Source organism: Esox lucius, chromosome 2 (assembly GCF_011004845.1).
Source record: "Esox lucius isolate fEsoLuc1 chromosome 2, fEsoLuc1.pri, whole genome shotgun sequence".
Classification (NCBI taxonomy): Eukaryota; Metazoa; Chordata; class Actinopteri; order Esociformes; family Esocidae; genus Esox; species Esox lucius.
Genome location: NC_047570.1, coordinates 30,682,435 through 30,704,974, shown reverse-complemented (window position 1 = coordinate 30,704,974; position 22,540 = coordinate 30,682,435). Strand labels below are relative to the sequence as shown.

The following is a 22,540-nucleotide window of genomic DNA, read 5'->3' as shown; positions in this document are numbered from 1 at the left end:
TATGTGATACTAACAGAGTCTTGTCATCTCCTAGGTCCAGCATTACGGCTCCTGCCACCAGGAATGGAATGGAAATTATGCCCACCGGCGACCGCAGGCCTACATCCCCCCCACCCTGCACGGGCATCCCTTCACCCTGCCCCACGGCAGCCCCAACCACACTACGGGCCCACACCCTCACCCCCACCTGGGCGGCCACCCGCACGGCCAGCACACCCTCCTCTCCTACCCCCCTTCTGGGCCCCCCCTGGTCACAGCGGCCCCGGTGGCCCACATCCTGGCCTCCCCTGGGGCCTCCCGGCCGGTCCTGCAGCCCGCCTACAGTATCTCCCACCCGGGCGGTATCGTCCACCAAGTCACCGTGGGCATCAACCCCCGGTTGCTGCCCTCGCCCACCATCCACCCCCAGGGCCAGTTCAAGCCCCTCTTCCCCACGCACTCCTTCATCGCCTCGCCTGCCTACGCCAGCTTCCCCCTCAGCCCCACCAAACTCAACCAGTACCCCTATATCTGACCGTGAGTGCCACCCGGGGGGCGGGGCCGTCCCAGCACGGCCCGCCCCGTGGACACACTTGGTGCCACCCGGGGGGGACCGAGCGAGCAGAACGAGGGGCCTTCTACTCAGAACACACCACAAACAACCACCACAACATGGTTCTCATGTCCAAAGCCATGGCACAACCACGAAGAGAGCAAGCTATTTTTTTTAATCATGTAGACTTGGGTACAATTGAACTATGAGCTTTAAAAAAATGAATTAAAAAAAAGAGTTTGGGTGGAGGAGGGTTGGATGAAGGATGTGAAGGATTTAAGAATGGCAGGACTGAAGGAGGGATGGAAGGTGGAGAGCGGAAGGATGGATGGAATGATGAGAATGAATGAATATAAGTAGATGAGAAACTTACTCAATGTGTTTTGCACATTTGATATAGCCTACATTCACATTGGATCTTCTACGAATACTCCTCAAACAAGAAAACAGGTGAATAATGGGGGTGGTGTCGACGGTCAGACTTGACACCCCTTTAACCCAGCTATTTTTCTATATTGCCTTCTAAACGTCTGCGAGACCCGTTCACATTTGTAAAGCCATCCCAGTGTCTGGCTCTGTAGGCTGACAGATGCACGTGTTCTCCACTGTGTGTTTGTTGTAGTACGTTCAGAGTATACGTACCCTCTCTCTGTGTGTCTTTTGGTGTTTGCAAATGTCGAGTCACCTAACCGACGTATCCTAGGGTTGTTGCTCCTCACGCCGCATGTGTTCTTGCATGAGCAGATAAAAATGTAAACCAGAGGATGGCGCGTCGGACGTCGCCCTTGTTGTTCGTGTCACGAGACTCGCTGCATCGTATATACTTGTCCCCAGCCATAGTGCCTTATATATTTGAGGTGGTTAATGTTACTATATGAATATATCCATGAATATATAAATGTGCCGGACTGCAGCACTTGAAATTCCAATCAGTCGATGCATCCTGAGTGTGAGTCGATTATATATGCACACGTGTATATCCACGCGTTCCCTGCGTGGACGTGATGTGTGACGGACGGCGTTGCTTATATTTGGGATTCGGTGGGTACTTCGTTGTGTAGTGAGTTCCTCTTCTGGTCCTACGATGGACGGCTTGCTTTGCTGTAGCGACGCTCGCTGGTTCCGGTTTCAAATGTAACTTTTCTGTCCCCCTTCCCCTGAACGAACTAGAGTACAAAGAGCAAGCATTGAATATTTGCTTCATGTTTGATAATCAATTTCTATTTAGTGAAACTCTTACTACTAACAGTATTGGTACTGTTTGATGAAACTGCAATACAATCTAAATAGGTGTTGATTTGTCTTTTTTGTCTTTGTATTTTCATATTGTTTGAGTGGGTTTCTGTTTTTTTTTTTTCTTCTAGATGTGTTGAAGTGTGGTGGGCATGGCTTTGATTAGGTGAGGACAAAAATGCTAATTAATTCACAGTATGGATTCTTCTAAGCCTGAGTAGGCCATACAGTATTTGATATACACACATATGGATATATATATAAATATATATATTATAAAGCTAGTCTACTAATTGCAGACGCTTGATAAGGTGTGAGTTAATTGTGTGCAATTTTCTCATTTATGCATGTGACAAAATTAACTTTTTTCCCTTTACATTATACCGTTTGTTTAAGGCTTACTGGTGTCGACTGCTTATGTTATACATTCCGTCAGGGAGAAAATATATGCTGTGTGTTTTTCAGTTTGTTTTTGCTTGTTAAGTGTGAACCGTTTTTTGTCTTTACTTTCAAATGAAGTTGCTTGTGCAGCACCAAAGACTGTAACTCATTTCCTGAGCAAGGTAGCTAGATTCTTTTTTGCATAATAGACCTCAAGTATACTGTAGTCATAGAGCTGGGGTTAAATTTCAAAAATTGTATTAAAAAAAAATGGCTGAGCTTTTTTGGGGCGATTTAGTAAGTCGTATCATTTTTCTTGAATGTATCATAGATAAGCTGCTATATACTGATTGCCACTTCAATAGCTGTGAAATTAGGTGATTTATCTTCGTTCAAACCTAGTGGACCTCTTTATGTAGGCTAGCTAGGTCCCTAATTATCTGAAATAGAAGTGGTTTTGATTTGAGTGTTTTTGCTTTAATGTTTGAAGTGTAATTGTAACTACTGTATTGCTGATGATGGATGTTAGTTGCATTGTTCTGTTTTGGGGTGTGTGTGTGTGTGTGTGTGTGTGTGTGTGTGTGTGTGTGTGTGTGCGTGCGTGCGTGCGCGCGTGTGTGTGTGTGTGATTTTTGCATCAGTATTTTATCCTTATTAACCTTTTTGGGCTCATCACTGCATATAAATGGATGTATCGATGTAACTTAATTTTTTGTATGTTTTCATATTGCCGTTTTGTAGACATGTAAAGCTATAGCTTGCCGGGTTTGATTTAACATTTTTCATTACGCTAGTAGGTTCCGTATACAGTTCAATAAGGTATGTTGTATGTGTATTGCAGAAGCGCTGCGATAGCAGGGACACTCGATGAAATGCTTATATAACACGTTATTCCCACTTCACACACCACTAAGCACTTGTCAGCCCACCAGCATTGAGGAGGTAGGAGAATGACTGCGGATTGCCCCGTGGGGAATTGAACAGAAAATATGTTTGACATTCTGCCCACGGTGCTGGTTCACGTTTAATATTGAATAACTTTAAATTATTACTATGTTTAAAATATGGATTGTACTCAAACCTTTTGTCTGTTCTCTGTTGTCACTGTCCATAATGTGACAATGGTTCTCCATCATATTTGTTACCTAATTGAAATAATCGGCCTTGTGTTTTATTTTTAATTGTTTCTCCATTGTGTGGCTCTGCCCTTTGAGTGTCTCTGAGCAGAGTGGCGTTTGTCGATGCAAATCCTCGGACATTGTTTAGTGGTCCTTCCTGATGTTTCCGACAGTGCGAGTAGCACTGCGTTTGTGCCTTGAGAATCGGAGGGTCAGAGAATTGGGTACTGGGGCGGAGCTGTTGGCCCCTCATACAGTACACCTCCGTAGCCCTCGTTGGCTCTGAGAAGGGTGGAAAGTTGTGGGTCTAACCTACCTTGGAGAATTTCAAACCATTGAATGACCGCCTGACCAAAATTTGCCAATTCTAAACAGAACCAGTCTGTCTGCATGCAGAAACGGGGATTCAGATTAATAATTGTCATGACGACGGGGTAGTGGTCACTGACACCTGCATCCAAAGTCTCACACTCACTAATTAAGTTACTAGTTAATAATTCTCTGGATTGACTCACACTGGCAGAATAGCAAATGCAATACTTTAATGTTAAGGTCATTGTACCACCAGGTGTTCTTAGGGTTCTCAAAGCTGATCTCTCCGATGCCTAGCTTGAACTCCTAAGTCTGCCCCACTCGTCTGACCCCACCCTTTTTCTCATCAGTTAACCCGCCTCCTATCCGCCATTGCAGACAGGGGATCAGGGACTTTAACAGATGGTGGACTCATCATAGTTCTGTGTAGTTGGCCGAGTGTAACACTGAACTCTGAGCCGTTGAGTTTACTAGACTTTAACCACAAGACCGCTGCTGGTAGCGAAGAGGCGACTGGTGGTTTCTGGCCACACAAGATGTTAGAGGACTGCTGTGGAAGGAAATGGCGTTTGACCATACAGATTCTTGTGGAGTCACTTGAAATTCAGTACTCTGAAGGGGAATAAGGTATACCACATTTCAGCTCCAGTATTTAGCCGGTCTGGTGTTTTGACAATGATCTATTCACTTTCATGCTTTGGTGATGACACTGATGTTTTATTTAGGGAGATCTCTGAAATGACAACAAGGCATGTACTTGGCAGATCTCCTACAGTGCTTGATGTGTGTTCTCCCGATGATACAAGCATGTGATGTGTAACTGTGTTCCTGTATAAATGGTATTCACCAGCAATGCGCCTGCACAAACTCTCCCACACTTAAAAACCAAGATGGATGCAAAGGAACAGAGATCCTAGACTGTGTTTATTTTTTTTCCATTATAACTTAGTTTGACAATGACTGGACAAATGAACAGTTTTCAGAGAACTTCTGTAACATTTTTAAGTAAAATGTAACCACAACCAACAGCAGTTTGTAAAATTTGCGTTATGATTCATTTATGATTTAAAAAAAAAAACATAGAGAGGAATCCTCTTAACTGATTCTGGTATTATCCTTTAGAGGTCTTGATTCAGGGTATATGTATTAGTCCAATGTGCTACTGTGTTACTCTTCAATCCTCGCTATTTGGTTTGATTACTTTCGATCGGTTCTCAAATTGTATTCTCCTTTTTGGGCTTTCTGGTCAACTGTGTCTGTTCAAAGTGAAATTCACGCTGCAAGTTTTAGAATCTTCTGTTTAGATTGTTCATCAAAATAATAGACTTGATTATTAAAATCCAAACTGTTACTGTTTTTTAATACTTGTAGATTTTCTTTGTGGCTTTGTTTTTATCAGTTTTGTTTCATTTCGCTTTTGTTGATTTTATGCTACACTAGTTTGCCATGTAGCAATTGCACTGTGCAATATTTACAGTATGAGGACTGGGAAAAATAATTCTCTGGATGTGATGTCTCTTTACAGTTTGCGATAGTGTTTCCTCTCTAGTTCTCAGTGATTTAGGTGTGACCAAGCCTTCTCTGCTTAGTCACATTAAGCAGGTTTTCCAGGTGACTCTTGGTGAGTGTCAAAATAAGACTTTATGGTGTATTATTGTCAAGGTTCACTTTGAATTAAAAAAATCTATTGCTGCAAATTCCTTTTGACTCTGTGTGATTTCTTTCTATATTGTCCTAATCATTTTCCATGGGATCGTTTTAAGTTCTGTTCAGCTCCTTGTGGAACAAAGGGCCTCAGAAGCTCCTCTCAAGCTAACCCTGTTCTGGAATAAAGGGCCGCAGTACTTCGTCTTTTGCTAACCCTGTTCTGGAACAAAGGGCCTCAGCAGTTCACCTCCAGCTACTAGAGCCGAACGTTTATTTTGATATTTTCAACTAGTTCTCTGTTGATCAGTGGTGAAAACACCTAATTAAATCAATTTTTGATTGAATGTTATAACAAAATATGGGAAAGTCCAAGGGGGCTGAATACATTTGATAGCCACTCTAGTTATGAGTCAGATAACATTTTTTATCTTAAAACCCACATTGAATCCTGTTCCACACATTTTGTCCTTCAATATCTGAGTAAGGCCAGTTATTGCCAATTTGGCCTCAATTCTGGTTGAGATTAAAAAGTATTTAGTTGTGGACCCATGGGAGGTTCCTGGTCATGTGTCCTGCCTATACGTGTTCTGTAGGTAAAACAAACTCATATTTATAGACAAATAAATTGGGTCAAAAAACATTTGAAAACGTCTTAACTGTCCGTTGTCCTTTACTGCCCTCTTGTGGATGAATATAGCAACATTTGCATTTGCGTTTTACTACCCTCTATGTTCACTTAAACCAAAATACAAGTAGTTAGCGACACACTTGATGATTCCCAAATACCACCTCAAAAGTTTAAAATCCAGTTTCAGGAAAGCATGACCGTGTGTGTACCCCTAACCCCTATCCCATTTCCTCATAACCCATATTCTTGCCTGGGCCACGCCTCTACTATATCTGCATGTTACATCTAAATGGAAAGACTGAAGTAATTGCCTCCACAACAACTGTCCAATCTTTGACAAATAACTGTTTCCTTCTATGAATCTAGACGTAACAAGAGAACACGCCGCGTTGTCCTTCGATTCTCATAGACCCTGAGCATCATCACTCTCAACCTCTGCGGAATAACTGATACAACATCCTATCCGAACCGCCTCTAGTTGTGGCAATCAACTCCTTTGGCCATCTTACAAAGGGAACCGATAATTGCTCTGGAAACAAAAACATGCCAGTAACGCAGTCCTGACTGAATAACTACTTATTTGAATTCATTCTACCGAGTCGCTGCAAAAAAATTACTTAAGCTATGGACTAAAGGCTATGCTAGTTTATTTGCCACTCCAGCCCAACCATTGATAATTATGGGTAGGCTACAGTAATGCCTTTAGTCCAGTAGTAATCCATCCAAAGGCCACCAGGGGACGTAATATCATGCACATCCTTTTTACTCAGACATTGACTTGGAGTAGTCACCGAAGCAGTGGGTAATATGATTTTTCACACCCGTCCCGAACAATATAAACAATACGAGCTGACCTTATCTAATGCGACCCATTTAGCAAAATATGTTATACCAAGCGTGTCACGCGTGCATAGGCTAGCTTGTATGTTACATGTGGGGGCCTCTGGAGGGTAATTGAATTAACCGCAAGCTTGGCGTTATTAGTATTATATGCTCTTCCAGCTGAGCCATATAGGAACATCATCGCCATTTGAGGACAATGGTTTTAGTTCTGAGCTAAATGTCAGGCGCTGGGAAACTACCGCGCATCTCACATATTGCCGCGCTGCGTCGCATAGTGATGGGTGGACTGAAAGGAGCGCTCCCGAGACGCATCCCTTAAACATTTCAATGTCTCTTCCTCGGAGCCGCGGACTCTAGGCGATCTGTGGACCGCTTCGCTTTCTGTCCAAACGCGGCTTGATCAGATGTCTTGTATACGACCAAAACTTCAAACACGCATTCACTGGAAACGCAAATGGCTCCCAGTTTGAGGAGTGCGCGGAGACATTTCCCCAAACTGGATAACTGCAGCGCGGCTGCTGGAGACTTGCGCTCGCAGGAATGGATAAGAGTGAGAGGAGAGGGGTTGTTTCTGAGAACCAGGAAAAGATACGGAGCAGGGGTAAAGCCTGCAAACAGTCTGTTATTGATAGGAATGGTCCTAATTATGTTGCAGTGTGGACAGGCCACCGAGGGTAAGAAAGCCAACGAATTTGACCATTGTTTTATCTATTAGGTCTTACTGACTATAGCATGACATAAGACGCATCATGCATGATATGTATTCTGCGAAGTGTTGCAATACTGTTAATCCAACCTTCCTACTCTGTTCCGATTAATGTTAAATATTGTTAATTGACATTTCAGGCAACGCACAATGATTTATTGCAAACCTCTTGCAGTCACTAGGCGTTTGTCGTGGATGGGCACAATGCTCGATGATAGGCTAGGCTATTAAGGCTAAAGTGTACAAAATTAAAAATAACGTGTTAGATTGGCCCATGGGTTTAAAGAATAGTGCCACATGTACACATGAATGCCATTGACACCCCAGGCATACAATCTTTCACCTCCCCCAAAAAGTTAACCATCAAATGTCCGTTCGAAACGTAACGCGTGTGAGTGTGCCATTCGGACCTCGTGCTGTTCGATACCTCCTAATAAGTATTAAGACATCTATGGCACGACTCATTTAGGTATTTTGATTTTTTAGCACGAGCGAGAAACAAAGTGAGAGCGTAAGTGCGGACGGCTCTTTATTATAGGGAATGTGCTTTGTGATGAGCTTCCTGCAACACTGCGCGAGAATGCAGCTGGCTTCTTTGTCCGCCTGCTTGTTTATGATGTAACTCACCTAGCTACTGCCCTACCTCTCAATCTTCGCTGTCTGAGGTCTCTGTGCTATTTCCTCATCTTACTGGTGACCTTGACATATTTTCCCTCGTTATCATGCCAAATTTTTATTGTAAAGAATTCCCTTTCTACCTCTATAGATCATTGTATTCTGGGTAATTGCTTTGAAGGTGTAGGACTTCAATTAGCACAATTAAACAGTATGTTCTGTTTTTTTGTCTACATCCTGACCTATGTCACTACTGCTTTCTTGTTAGGCAAATAGAGATATACTGTTACAACAATGCCACGTAGCACATACAGACTTCACTTAGCCTTTGTTCCAATGCCCAAGGTCTAGGTGCAAAACCACATGAGTAACAATGCAGTGATTGCATGTTGTTGTTAATGAATTGTATTCATTAGCCACACTTTACAGGATTAAGACATTTAGGATGTTGCATGTAGGGATCTCAGGTAGGCGGAAACACTGAATATTGTACATCTAAGAATCACATGTTTGAATGGCCCATGGGTGCCTGTCCATGTTCTTGTACAGGCCTGCAGTGCATCTGGGTCAGCCTGCAGTACTGGCACGCACCGACCCGTTTGCCTCCAACGGCTGCAAGACTTGGGGAAAGTTTGTCTGGGGTAATTGCCTTTCAATGTGGTGAATTATCTTTTTATTAAAGATAATTTATAGCCACATGTATGGTCGATATTTGTAATGAAAGTATATAGGGACCTCGCTTCTGGTAAACTCTCACACACAGCCCCCCCTATGGCCTTTTGCAAAGTAGTTACCGCAGATCGGATCTACGTTAGGCTTTATCGTTCCCAAATTGTTGTCTTTAACCACAGGGGGAAATACGAAACCCAAACCTCAGATCATTGTCTGCTGGCGGCTACATTGTACATCCTACATTTAGTCCACTGCCCCTCCTTCCATCACCTGCTGATTCACTTCAGGTTCCACTTCAGGTTCCACTTCAGGTTCCACTTCAGGTTCCACTTCAGGTTCCACTTCCAGTGCCTCCCTGTTTACTCTGCTTTGCATTCATAAAACACCTCCCGGCATGAATGGGATCTCAGAATGAGCATGGATGAATGGAGATGAAGGCACCCATACAGGCAGCCACACTTGTGGTTACATCTTTCCTGGAACCCTCTCTGAGACATACCTACATTCATTCTGTGTCAGAATTCTTGCATTCAGTGTAAACGTATCTGATCAAAGACCACTTGAGGGTGAGCGTTATGGGGATTTAGGCATGACTGTGCTGTTTGTTACTGAGCGTGGCTTCGCTTAATCCACATATAGCTCATCCTTTCATATGTTACTTCTTAGACTTATCTCTCTGAACCAGGATTCAACATGTACTGTTTATGGACATGTGTTTTGTTAATCTGGCAGAACCTAGTATGGCACACAAGACTCAGTAGTAGGCTAAACTAGGTACTATGGCATTTAGTTATTGTGGAAGTGTTGGCTACTTTAGACACATCCTGGACATGCGACTTCCTGTTGAAATGCGCCTTTCTTTATCCATCCCTATAGAAACAACATCTTCAGCTTCCAGTAACCACCTTTTTCCCATCTCTTGCGCTGAATATAGTCCAGGAAGTAGTGTGCTATTGGATGAGCATCTGGAGTAAACGGTAGGAGTGTCTGCAGGGTAATTTGCTGAAAAATGAAGGGCAGTAGGTTATCTCAAGCAATCGGGTGTGTGATGGGTCTTTTATCAACCATGTGTGATCTCTCTTGGCTTTTTCACTTTTTCATTTGTTAAATAGGCACAAGCCAGCCATTTAGGCATATACTGATACACACACACACAAACAGACACACATACACCATGAATAGGCGATATCCTAAAGCAGATGTATTTGACATCTCCTCAGGGACCCTCCGATGTTTCACAATTTTGTTGTAGCCCTGAACAGGTGCATCTGATTCACTAATAGGCTTGATCATTAGCTGACAAGTCTTATCAGTTGTGCTAGCTCTGGACTAGGGCAAATGCATGGAACGGCTGGCTGTCCCTGAGGAGAGGCTAGAAGGTCCCTGAGGAGAGTCTAGGAGGTCCCTGAGGAGAGGGTTGAATACCTCTGGAAAGAGCAAAATAAGCAGTATATTCCTGTACTGTCTCCATTTCCTCCGGGGCTTTTTCCCCCCCCCCCCCCCAATAAATCAGCACTTCCTTGGGTCTTGGATGAAGAGTGCCTTCGCCTTCCCTTTGAATTTAAAAATGTGCTTGAATTTTAGACAGGAAGGAAAAGCATAGCTCTGGTATAATGTTTAGAAGGATGCAGACACAAGGGACCGTTTTCACTGAAGTACAGTGTTGATGAGCTCACGTTTAGACGTATCTGTACGGTGTCTGGTCAAGAACTGGAAATACGGTTCATGCAGCAACAATAAAAGCGTATGCAAATGTTATATACATTTTTTTAAGGACCTTTCTTCATTTCATTTACAGTAATAGAGACAGTAGACAACAATTAGGACAAAAGACAAAACATCCATCCTCCCCCACCCACTCAGGATCCTACTAGCAAAGACATCATAGCAGTTTGATAGCAAAGGGCAACATTTTTGTCTTTAGCCTCATGCAGATGGGCCACAGAGAGTCCATGGGATGCACGTCCCAGAATGAGAGCGCCCACTGATGCCAAGGCAGAGGAGGCTCTTGCCAGCACAAATGCAGCCATCCTTTTGGCAGCTTTTAAGATGTGGTTGGGGCTATTTGTGACTAAATTTTTTTTTAATTTATTTCCCATTTCGGCTGGATGTGATAAATGTAGAAGTATGATCACTGTCATATCTCAGTTGGCCATGACATTTGAAAGATTGAAGCCGAGTGGTTATGATGACATGTCACACATGATATTGTACAGCATTTTCAGGGACTCTTTTTGGCTCGCCAGTGCCATTTCTACCTTTCTCTTTTAATGCTTGCTTCTATGTTAACCAGCCTAGGTTGCTAGATACAAAAACAGCCCCTGCCTTTTACAATGCGGTGCACTTGTGGTCTTATTGCAATAATCTTTCCTGAAATAGTAAGTATTTTATGAGGGCACATTTTATCAAGGATTCTAAATCTTGTGGAAATGTTTTCCCCATGGCCATTTTAACGTTGGCATCCTTATAAGACTTAGAAATTGTCTTGTATAACTCCCGATATTCAGACACAAACTTAATCAGGTCTCCAATTGCGGCCATGACAGGTTGTTAACATTTTTTGGGATTCATTAAAAATAAAAAAAATTGGCCAATTAATGTATTTAGGTAAATGTAATTAATTAATTTAGAATACATTTAGAAATATAGTACCAAATGGATATAAATTGTAGATTATGTTTTTGTAGATACCCCTAGAAAATGTTTTAGAAAATACATACAAAATATATTTATTTGTGCTGCTACAGTACGATATAGTATATTGGTGACTGCAAGATGAAAAGCATTTTGTAAATGTACATCTATAAATACATATGCGTTTCAAGACATCTAAAAGGGATGTCATCAATACTTCGCTAATGATGAACATTGTATATTCACTGTGTGAAGACAAGTGCGCTGCTTTTACACTGGGCAAGTATGAGGTTTATGGAGACTATAGTCACTCTGTGACGCTTGCCTTCAGTTGACAATTGGTGTGGCTTAAAACAAGCTTCTGTTTCCCTAAACAAGGGGATTCATCCGATTTAACATGAAACCTTCGACCCTGTTATGATTGACACTGTATTTTAATATAACCTCTTTAGGTGGGACAACATGGTTTTAAGCAAAGGCGCAACTTTTTTTTATTACCAGGTTACACTTCACAAAAGGCACTGAATTGGTGGAACAAACCGCTGATTCTGCTGATGTGCCCCTTGCCTACCGGTGTTGACAAAGCTTCAAGTTAACCTAGAAATTTTACGATTTCCTTGCACTTTCATGTCATTCTTTTCTTTTGAAGTTGGTTGGAGGAATCAGTGGTAGAGGGCAAGGATGAAAACGAACCTACTCACTGCCTATTGACATCCCAATCCTCTGTCTCCCTATCAATAGAATTACTATCACAGTTCTCCAATGAAAAGACTGCAGTGCTGTTGACCAATTTTCTGACCCCAGGCCTGTTTCATTTGTCCAGTGCTGAAGGACTTGCTTGAACAGGACATGGGTTCCTTGTCTAAAAGTCTTTGTTGTCCAGCGGTTACAACGGGCTTGAATAGCACTTCTGTCAGTTACGTCAATCGCTCTCAGACCTTGAAGTAGTGGTTTCCCTTTGCTCAACAAGGGTCGTGGCTTTTGTGGGGCAACGGTAACAGAGCTTTATGGGTGACAGTTGTCTTGGTTTTCAGAGGTTCGCTGGTTTTAGCCCCGAGTGTGTCGGCAGGAGTGACTTGACACAAGGAGAGATTTTCCAAATTTCTGGCAACTTGAGCAGACAAGTGATGGGTGAACAAAGTAGAATCACCAGCGTTTCACGGCATGTTTGCCGACTCTCCATTGCCATGTAGAAAGAAATGTACCTGTGAAGTGCTCCGGCCAGATCCGGCAAAAGAAAAGCGCCAAAAAGTTATTTAATTGTATTAGCCATGTACACCAGGCCATTATGTTTGGATTTGACACGGCTGTCTCTGGGTCCTCTAGCGGTCGTCTTGGACACAGTACAGAGGTTCTTTCCGCTTTGCCTCATTGCACTGATTAATGTGTGAAAGTTAATTACAGTGTGCTCAGGAAACCTGTGTTTGTGTGTGTGTTTGGGCTTGGGATCTAAATCTGAACTTCCCCGTTGAGTTCATCTGCCTTTGAATGTTTGACTGCTCAATTATGGCACATCTCTAAATCCATTTCATGTTCGTCCTGTTCTGAGGCATAAAATTATTGCATGCTATTTAATTTTATTTGTACTGCCTGTCAACTATTTCATTTGTATGTATTGTTAATGTGTTTTTCTTTCTGCGTGTTGGCCTCTGTGGAGTATGCACATCCAATTCTCTTCTTCTTCCGGTAAACCTTCAAGCCAGTAGTGTACTATAGAAAAACCCACCAAATGAGGTTGTATTTGTTACATGCTTTGTAAACAAAGGGGCAGACCAACAGTGTACTGGCTTAGTACTGGACCCTTTCCCAGCAGTGCAGAGTTAAACAGTATGGGAAAGAGATAGGAATTAGCCAAAATAAATACAAACAACCTAACAAGGAATCAGTAAATATGTACGCAATTAATAACAAGCCAACAAGGTCAGAATCTAGTGTGTTCATGAAAACCAGTGGGGATGAGTCATTGTTAACGGGAGACCGTGCACATTGTCTGTGTGACCATTGAGGAATCATTTAGCTGTCATGTTTTACTGTTTAATAGCTTGGGGATAGAAGCTGTACAGTGTCTTGTCAGTTTAAGATACACTGATACTGTTCTCCATGCCTGCCATGCTGTACTATGGAGAACAGAAATGACTAAAACTGGCTGCTAGAGTCTCAGCCCTTTGTCTTAGGGTCTTCCTCTGACACTGCCCCGGGGTAGAGACAGTGGCTGGCAGGGAGCTCGGCCCCTGGTGATTAGTCTTCTGAAGGGCCTTACAATCTAGGCTGGTACTGTTGCAGTTCTGTGTGTCAGTGCAGCCGGTCAAGATGCTCTCAGCCGTGCCACTGCAGAACCCTTTGGGTGTGTGTCTGTGTGTGTGTGTGTGTGTCTATGTGTGTACATCATGTGAATATCTCAGTGATGATCAGTGAAACAAAAAGCTCTCGACACCGCTCCATTTCACCCCTGCAGATGTGGATGGGCCTCCACGTCCCTCTTGGTTCCTGCGCTCCACGGTCATATGCTTTTGCCTTGCTGACGCTGAGGGAGGTTTTGTCGTCCTAGCACCACGCTGCCCGGTCCCGGAACGCTGATCGTCAAACTGCAGTCGGTTTGTGCTGTCAGCCCCTGGTGATGGCCACACGGCCGTGGGTCAACAAAGAGTACAGGAGGGGACTAAACAGGCCCCCCCCTGACGGGTCCCCTTGCTGAGTGTGGCAGATGTGTTGTTGCCTCCCCACCACCAACTGTCAGGGCGTCCAGGGCCCGCTTGCAGGGGGAGGGCGTTCACATATTGAGGTTGTCTCCAGTTTGTTGTCCCTTTGTTCATATCTAAGCAGGGAATGGGGGGAAAAAGGTGATTTCTTCGTTAGTGTCTGAACGTCGCCTGACCGGGACAGATTACTGTGTGTATGAGCATGGGTGTCAGTCAAATACACGGCTCATAATATCCTGGACAACGGTAGAGTCACATCCCAGGATAGTGGTCGATACGTGGTCCTGGGACGGTCACTGCGTGGACAGTCAGGTTGCTGGTGGTGAAGCTAATTTCCTTCTCTCTCTACCCTGGCTACATCCTGCACTGTGGTAACACTGATAGATAGGATTTCCAACAGAGACGCTAATTGGCATCATGTACCATCTGCCCACAATTATCCCACAGTCTGCACCTCACCCTTTACCAAGGGGAATGCTGTTTGTGTGTGTGTGTTTGTGAAGTGCTGTTATGTAAAGTAATGTCTACTAAGCAGATCGTGGCAATGTCACTCAGCATGGCTGCCGACTGTAGACTATCTAATACTCAATGTGGTCTGTCAGTTCATTTCAGTACGCCGACGTACAATACAGGCTTCTTTATATACAATATATTTTATAGTCCAATGTTCTGGTCCCGATCCCATTTTTCCTTGTCTCTTCGCTCCTCTGTGCTGTAACTGTTCTCTCTGGTGTAACTGTACTCTCTGGTGTAACTGTACTCTCTGGTGTAACTGTACTCTCTGGTGTAACTGTTCTCTCTGGTGTAACTGTACTCTCTTGTACAACTGTCTTCTCCGGCTAAACTGTCTTCTCTGTTAAAATCACATTTTCCTGTATAACGGTCCTCTCTGGCATAATTGTCCTCTCTGTTGTAACTTTCCTGTCGTCTGTTAGCGTCAGTGACCGGCAGAGTTTTGGCACTTCTGCAGCTCTGGTGACTAGACCAGGCTCATTTATCAGGGCAGTCTCTAGATTTAGGAACAGCCCAGGATAAACCGATTACAGGATTTCAAATGTAAAGGCAATCACAACATGCGGAGGCATTTCTTTACATTTACAGAAATAAACATGCCATGGTTCTGTGCAGCAGAGGTTGGTTACAGGTGGCCGTCTAGCCTAAACCGTTCTGTAAATATACATTTGTATTCACTTAAATAGGTTTTGGTAAAAAAAAAAAAATATATATATAGAGAATTTTTTAAATGCATATTTGAGGAAATCTGTTATTTACCCCCCCCCCCCCCCGCCCCCCAAATCAGAATGTGATTCTGTGTAAATGAGAAAAAAAATTGTTATTATTACTTTCAGATAGAAATACTCTTCTGGGGCTTTGTTTGAGTACATTTACTGTGATTTACTACTAGAAATCTGCCATCAAATCAAAACTCCCAGTGGAATCTGGTTGCCTAGCTCTGGTACAGAAAACTAGCTGGTGTTCATGAATAGCATGAGAATGCTGAGTCACTGGACAGTGTTGTAGGAGTGGAAGATGAGAGAATGACACTCATGGTGATGGTGAACAAACTGTGTGGGAAGCAGCAGTGACTTGAAGGCGAGGGGAACTGAAAGCGAGTTATAGATTAAAGTTTAATGAGCTTTTGGTTTTTAGGAAAGAGGGAATGGGAGTGGGCAGAAAGCAGATCGGAAGGAATACGGATCTATACTTGTAGGGCTGATCGTCTCATTTCTGGACTGTTGACAAAGTCAGTAAAGGGTCACAGTGTTATTAGGCAAAAAAGTCAGGGTTTCCAGTTCAGCTGGCTGTCCTTTATCAGCAGCTCACTGTCTATGCCTCATGAACAGTCAATCACTGATGGAGTCAATAGTCCCTAGGACGCAAAGTAAAAGAGTCTGTTGTTGAATCTAACAATACTTATTTGCAGGCTAGATATGGCTCATATGTACTATTGCACTGCAGCTCACTTAAATTACCATTCTAAAGAATCTGGAGAAAATAATTATTCATTTTGACGACAAAACCATTTGCCCAGACATGCCTAGATTTTGGGGCTAAAGATCCTTTAGGCACTGCAGAAACACCGTAGCCCAGTCTAGTAGCAACCTCCACCTGTCTCAGGTTAGCCGGTGTGATTAGAATGAATAGTGGTCTCAAATGAGCGTCTGTCATGAGGCTGTTCCATAGGGAAGATCTCTCTACTGCCTATGGCTGTATAGAGATGGCTGGCCATATGTCTATGCAGAGGGACAGACACCTTTAATATACACATGTGCACATATGCACTTACACAACGAACACACGCGCGTGCAGATTTTATAGTCCCCACCTTAACTGGAATGTTAACCTCCCGAAAGGAACCAATGGCTTTTTCCCACATTTGGAAAAAGACATTTGTACTGTGATCACTGTCATATCTGTGTTTTTGGATGTAAATAAATCGATTGGTTAATCTTATGCTCCCTGGCCAGTTCATTAGGAAGATCAACAGATAATTTGTTGCTTTAGCCGTGGGAGAAGGAACACACACATGCCCACACATGCATGCTTTACACCTGTACCCACACTAAAAATACGGACAAAAACTTGGATTTAAATTTTCTGAGGATCCATTTTAGCTAACTCCCAAAAGAAGCACTTACTGTTTCTGGGATCTATACACAAAATAAAACATGATATAATACAGAACATTAGTAAACAAGTACAATAAAAAGACAGAACATGCTATAAAATCATAACACAATGATATTACAATTCAACACATTGTAAACATAAAAAAAACATTGTAAACCTACAGTGGGGAGAACAAGTATTTGATACACTGCGGATTTTGCAGGTTTTCCTACTTACAAAGCATGTAGAGGTCTGTAGGTTTTATCATAGGTACACTTCAACTGTGAGAGACGGAATAAAAAAAAAAATCCAGAAAATGACTGTATGATTTTTAAATAATTAATTTGTATTTATAAAAAAAGTCTATGCACCCTCCAAATCTGTCAGATTGCATGGACATCTCCTGTGCACAGCCCTCTTCAGATCACCCCACAGATGTTCAATTGGATTCAGGTCTGGGCTCTGGCTGGGCCATTCCAAAATATTAATCTTCTTCTGGTGAAGCCTTGCTTTTGTGGATTTGGATGTGTGCTGTGGGTCATTGTTGTGCTGAAATGTGAATTTCATCTTCAGCTTTCTAACGGACGCCTGAAGGTTTTGTGCCGAAATTGCCTGCTATTTGGAACTGTTCATAATTCCCTCCATACGATATATCAGAATACGGTAGATTGTTATCACATGTAGCACACAGCCAGTACTTGCCAGAAATTCCTGCAGTTCCTTTAATATTGCCGTAGGCCTCTTGGAAGCCTCCCTGACCAGTTTTCTTCTCGTCTTTTCATAAATTTTGGACGTCCAGTTCTTGGTAATGTCTCTGTTGTGCCATATTTTCTCCACTTGATGATGACTGTCTTCACTGTGTTCCATGGTATATCTAATGCTTTGGAAATTATTTAGTATCCTTCTCCTGACTGATATCTTTCAACAATGAGATCTAATGCTTTGGAAGCTCTCTGCGGACCATGGCTTTTGCTCTGAGATGCAACTAATAAAATGTCAGGAAAACCCTACTAGAACAGCTGAACTTTATTTGTGATTAATCAGAGTCACTTTAACTGATGGTGACTTTTATTTAACATGAGTTTGAATGTGATTGGTTAATTCTGAACACAGCCACATCCACAGTTATAAGAGGGTGTGCACACTTATGCAACCAGGTTATTGTAAGGTTTTTATTTTTCATTTTTCCCTTGAAGATTTCACAATTGAATTGTTCACATTATAGGTCACATTACAAGTGGACAAAGTTCTGACATGATTTATCTTTGTCTCATTCTTTTCCATCAAAAACCTGGCATTTTCACAGGGGTGTGTAGACTTTTTATATCCACGGTAGGTTCTCACATGTACACATGCTTAAACAAACTCAATGTCTCAGGCTTTCTGTATTTTGATAGCAGTGACAGCCATCGGCTAAACATTATAAATAGTGTACAGCATATGGATGTGCCTCTTCATAGTTAGCCCCAGATGCTCTTGATGGAAATAAGGACAAAATGCATTAAGTGCTGCTGCTGTGCCCTGGCCATGGGGCACTCTGTCAGACCTCTGGAGTTCCAGACAGGAATACACTGAGACAGCACCTGCATCTGCCTGCACTCCCATGGATGTTTTATGCCCCAGGAAGATTGTCTGTCTGGGAAATACACACTCTGCTAGTTTCACCTTGAAACTATCCGCAATACCCTGTCTAGTGTTGTATGCGACAACCTGTGTGCAATTGTGTGTGTGTGTGTGTGTGTGTGGGACATGATGTGCATGTCAGAATAAGCTTGGCCTGGGGCTTCAGGAAACCTATTGCCTAGGTGATAACGAAACATTTGACAGACTTGTAGTTTAATGTCAACCGCGGTAAGTGTGTTCAGGACATCGGCTCAGGTCAAACGAAGTGCCAGAACATGTGAGCACAGCTGTTACGGAACAAATCTAATTGACTTTTACCACAGCAGTCGTCTTTGTGCCCAAAAGAGTCCCACAGCTCCCAGACTCTACGAAATCACTTATTGACTGCGTTTATGCACTTGGTGTTTATAAATATATTTCCTTCAAAGTGCTCAAACCACTTTACATAACGTTTAGTCAGGTGTTCATTCACCTCCTCCTCCATTCACAGTCAACGTACCATGGACCTGGCTTCAGGAGCGCCTCCAGCACATTGAGAAGCTCTACATCAATACACAATCCATTTTCATTACTAAACTCACTCATTTCTAGGATACAGCATGTTATGGAGAAACTAGAGATCCCCCAATAAGGGCTGAAAATGGATAACCATTGATCATACAGTGGGAATGTAATATAATGGGTTACAGTCCACTGTTACACATGCACAATTCAATGACTCCTTCTAAGAACGGACCATGTCAGGGCAGCGGGATTTCTACCTGGTTGTTTGTGCATAGGAGCATCTCAAGTGCGCCTGCATGACCTTCACCTAGTTCCCCTTTTTCTTAAACAAAATCGGTGAGGACTGCAGAGTTGTGTCCCGGTAGGGATGGACCTGGGGACCAGATTCAATCATGTGTTCTGTCAGTGTATGAGATACAGTATAACTGCATTTTGCGCGGTCAAATCAGAGAGCGGCTGCTCGTGTGGCGGTCACAAAACCACAACCGCCCCGGGTGCTTTAGAACATCAGAATAAACGTATGGCCTCTTGATAAAATGGCACTGAAATAGAAGAGCGTTATACGAAGCAATAAGGATTTCTATCTGCCTAATGGAGGTGTAATTTTTGCGATTATTACTAATGCAACTTGGGGCATCTAATGGCAGTGTCTGCAATGGGCTTGTATGCCAGACCGGGCTGCTTGTGGATTTTACAGCTCTAATGCAGTTCCCCACTGCCAAATGAAGCGCCACGTTAACGTCGGCTGGAGCAGATCTGATTCAATTGAGACTCTGCTGCTTTGCACTTTCGTCCTGTTTCTATTGAGGCGATTTTAAAGGGATGTCGCACAAATTGTTTTGCTCTGCTGAGTGTAGAAGAAGCGGAAGGGCATGTCAAGGACCCGTGGGCTGAACGCTGCTTGTAAGAGTCAGCATCTTCACCACAACCCATTTAGATTTTATCAGATCTACAATCTTTCCAGATCTACACATTAGCCTCATTTAGGCCTGGCGCTGTCAGCGTCCGTTGTCTCAATCGTGTCTACAATCCCGTTTGCAAAAAATGTTGGGGTTGTAAAGTAAAACAGAATACAATGATGTGCAAATCATTTAAACAAAACATTTAATAGAAAATAGTAAAAAGACAACATATACAATTTTTAAACTGAGAAATTGTATTGTTCCTTGCACAATATATACGCCCACTTTGAATTTAATGCCTGCAACAGGTTTTAAAAAAGCTGGGACAAGGGAAAAGTTGTGTAATGCAAAAGAAAACCTGGTGGAACATCTCAACTAATTAGGTTAATTGGCAACAGGTCAATTACATGAATGGGTGTTATAAGAACATCTTACCGAGTCTTACAGAAATAAGGATGGGGAGGGGTTCACCACTCTGTGAAAGAGTGTGTGTGCAAATAGTGCAGCAATTTAAGAATGACATTTCTCAACGTAAAATTGCACTGAGTTTGGTGATCTCATCGTCTACAGTACATAATATCATTCAAAGATCCGGAGAAATCTCTGTACGCAAGGGACAAGACCAAAAACCGATATTGTATGGCCATGATCTTTGGGCCCTCAGGCAGCACTGCATTTAAAAAAGACACGATTCTGTAGTGGAAATCAATGTATGGGCTCAGGAACACTTCTGAAAACCATTGTCTGTGAACACAGTATGTCACTGCATCCACAAACAAGATCCAGAACCGCCACTGCCTTGTCTGGACCCAAGCTTATTTAAGATGGACTGAGGCGAAGTGGAAAACTGTTCTGTGGCCTGACGTCATTTTCAGGGAAGGCCTTTCTGTTTTCAATGCCAAACCACGTTCTGCATGTATTACAACAACATGGTTCCGTAGTAAGAGTCTACGTGCTAAAGCTGCCTGCCTGCAGTCCAGACCTGTCACCCACTGAAAACATTTTGTACATTATGAAATGAAAAATACAACAAAGGAGACCCAAACTGTTGAACAGCTGAAATCCTGTATCACGCAAGAATGGGAATACATTTCACTTTCAAAACTACAGCAATTGGTCTCCTCATATCCCAAACACTTACAGAGTATTGTTAAAAGAAGAGGTGATGCAACACAGTCGTAAACATGCTGTCTTTGTACTGTTTTCAATAACATACAGGGATAGGTGATCTGCACATCATTGCATTCTGTTTGTATTTGCATTTTACACAGTGTCCCGACTTTTCTGGAAACGGGTTGTACATTGTGATTGTGTCAATTAGCAGAAATACGCGCGTGCGGGGCATTAGACATACCTCTGTCACAACATCTCCTGGTCTCTCCCTATATGCACATTCATTGGTAGCTGTTCTTTGAAAATGATATTCAAATCTGCCACCAGCCAATGATTTGAGATCCTTTTAGTTTCACTGTCTAATGTGGACAAGTTCAGGAGAAAAGGTGTGTGTTAGAAGCATATATAAATATAAGAACCAGAGATTGTCTGTGTGTACTCTATGACCATCTAGCTATATAGGGGTTAAGGCTTCTCTCTACTGCGGGTTGGAAGGATGGATGGATGGAGGGAGGGAGGGATTGACTGAGCTAAAGAGGGTGTTGTCATGATTAGATCCACCCTCACGATGGACATGAATCTCTCAAACGACCTTATGTCACCTAAGAGGAACTGGTTGTTCGTCCTGAACGTCGTTCCTGGCCAGTCAAGCTCACTTCAACGGCATCTTCTCTTACCAGGGGGGTTGGGGTCTCCTGGAAATGGTGGATGGTCAGCTAGCAATAAAAAGAACAGATTAAATGAGCACTGGTGAAGTGGTTGGTTGTCATTCATGTGGTCAAAAATGTCACTATGTGCAGTTAATACCTGCCCCTTTACATTATTACGTTCTTCAACTCACTCAAATATGCTGCCGATGAGATCAGGATGGATTGAGAGGAACACACTGTCGTAAACCTTGTCAGTTATTCAACATGTGTGCTAGCTAGTTCCTCTGCTCTACTCGATCTCATTGATCTTGTTTACCGAGTGAGTTTCGTATGAGGCGTGATGGCGCGGCATCTGTTATGGGTCTGACTGCAGGAGCACAGGAAGGTTATATAGACAGTAGATGTGTGAGTTTTGTGTTGCCATGCAGACGAGGGGTTGAATGCAGGTTAATGTATTGGATTGGAGTTGTGCTTGCAGGCACTATTTCCAGGCTGCTGTATAATGCATATTGACTTATTCTCTGGCCCTCACCGGCCCAGTCAGCGTGTGATTTGTGTGCGTGTCTGTGTGTACGTCTGTGTACGTACCTGCATGTGTGTGTGTGATTTAAAAGATCCTAAACTTTCAATCCACCAGACTCCCCAGTGCCTCAGAGTGTTAAACGGAATCTAATTGGAGAGAGTTGGTTTTCGTCTGCCGTCATTTCGGTGTATTTAGGTGGTGTGTGCGTGCGCAACTGTGCATGTTTGAGTGTGTGTGTGTGTTAGAGGACAACCGACACATTGGATCGTCCTTTGTAGCATGTCCAAGTGCATCCTCTAGTGTTGACTCTGAAAACCATTGAGCCGCCACTACCAACATGTCTACTCCAGCTGGGACACGGACATTCGTTATTTGCATAGATAATCTTTATTTGACAAAGTTCTCCAAGTTGTTTTAGTGGAGGGAGCACAATGTAACGCTCTGATTCTGCACTCGTGCTAGCTTGACCCTGCTCTTTCAAAATTAGAGTGTTGCATGCTTATGAAACAGTCCAAAAATAACTTGTTAAGTGATTTTTGAACTTAGTCAAATCTCAGATATTTGTTGTTATTTGTTATATATCATATACTTGTGT

General features: G+C 42.8%; 2 protein-coding genes across 8 annotated transcripts in view; both read left to right on the top strand.

Moving 5' to 3' along the window:
• Positions 1-5,276, top strand: part of hipk3b (homeodomain interacting protein kinase 3b) — a 57,014-nt gene extending 51,738 nt beyond the window's left edge. For 4 of the 6 annotated variants that reach the window (XM_010876499.5, XM_010876489.5, XM_010876464.5 and 1 more), the window contains one exon: positions 35-5,276. In XM_010876499.5, coding sequence (XP_010874801.3) covers positions 35-741 — 707 coding nt within the window. In that variant the 3' untranslated portion in view covers positions 742-5,276. The remainder of the gene's footprint in view (positions 1-34) is intronic. The other 2 variants (XM_010876516.4, XM_010876508.5) reach the window with 1 other exon arrangement.
• Positions 5,277-6,703: 1,427 nt separating this feature from the next.
• Positions 6,704-22,540, top strand: part of kiaa1549lb (KIAA1549-like b) — a 103,076-nt gene continuing 87,239 nt past the window's right edge. For both annotated transcript variants that reach the window (XM_034287714.1, XM_034287713.1), the window contains exon 1: positions 6,704-7,368. The gene's annotated coding sequence lies outside the window, so the exon portion shown is untranslated. The remainder of the gene's footprint in view (positions 7,369-22,540) is intronic.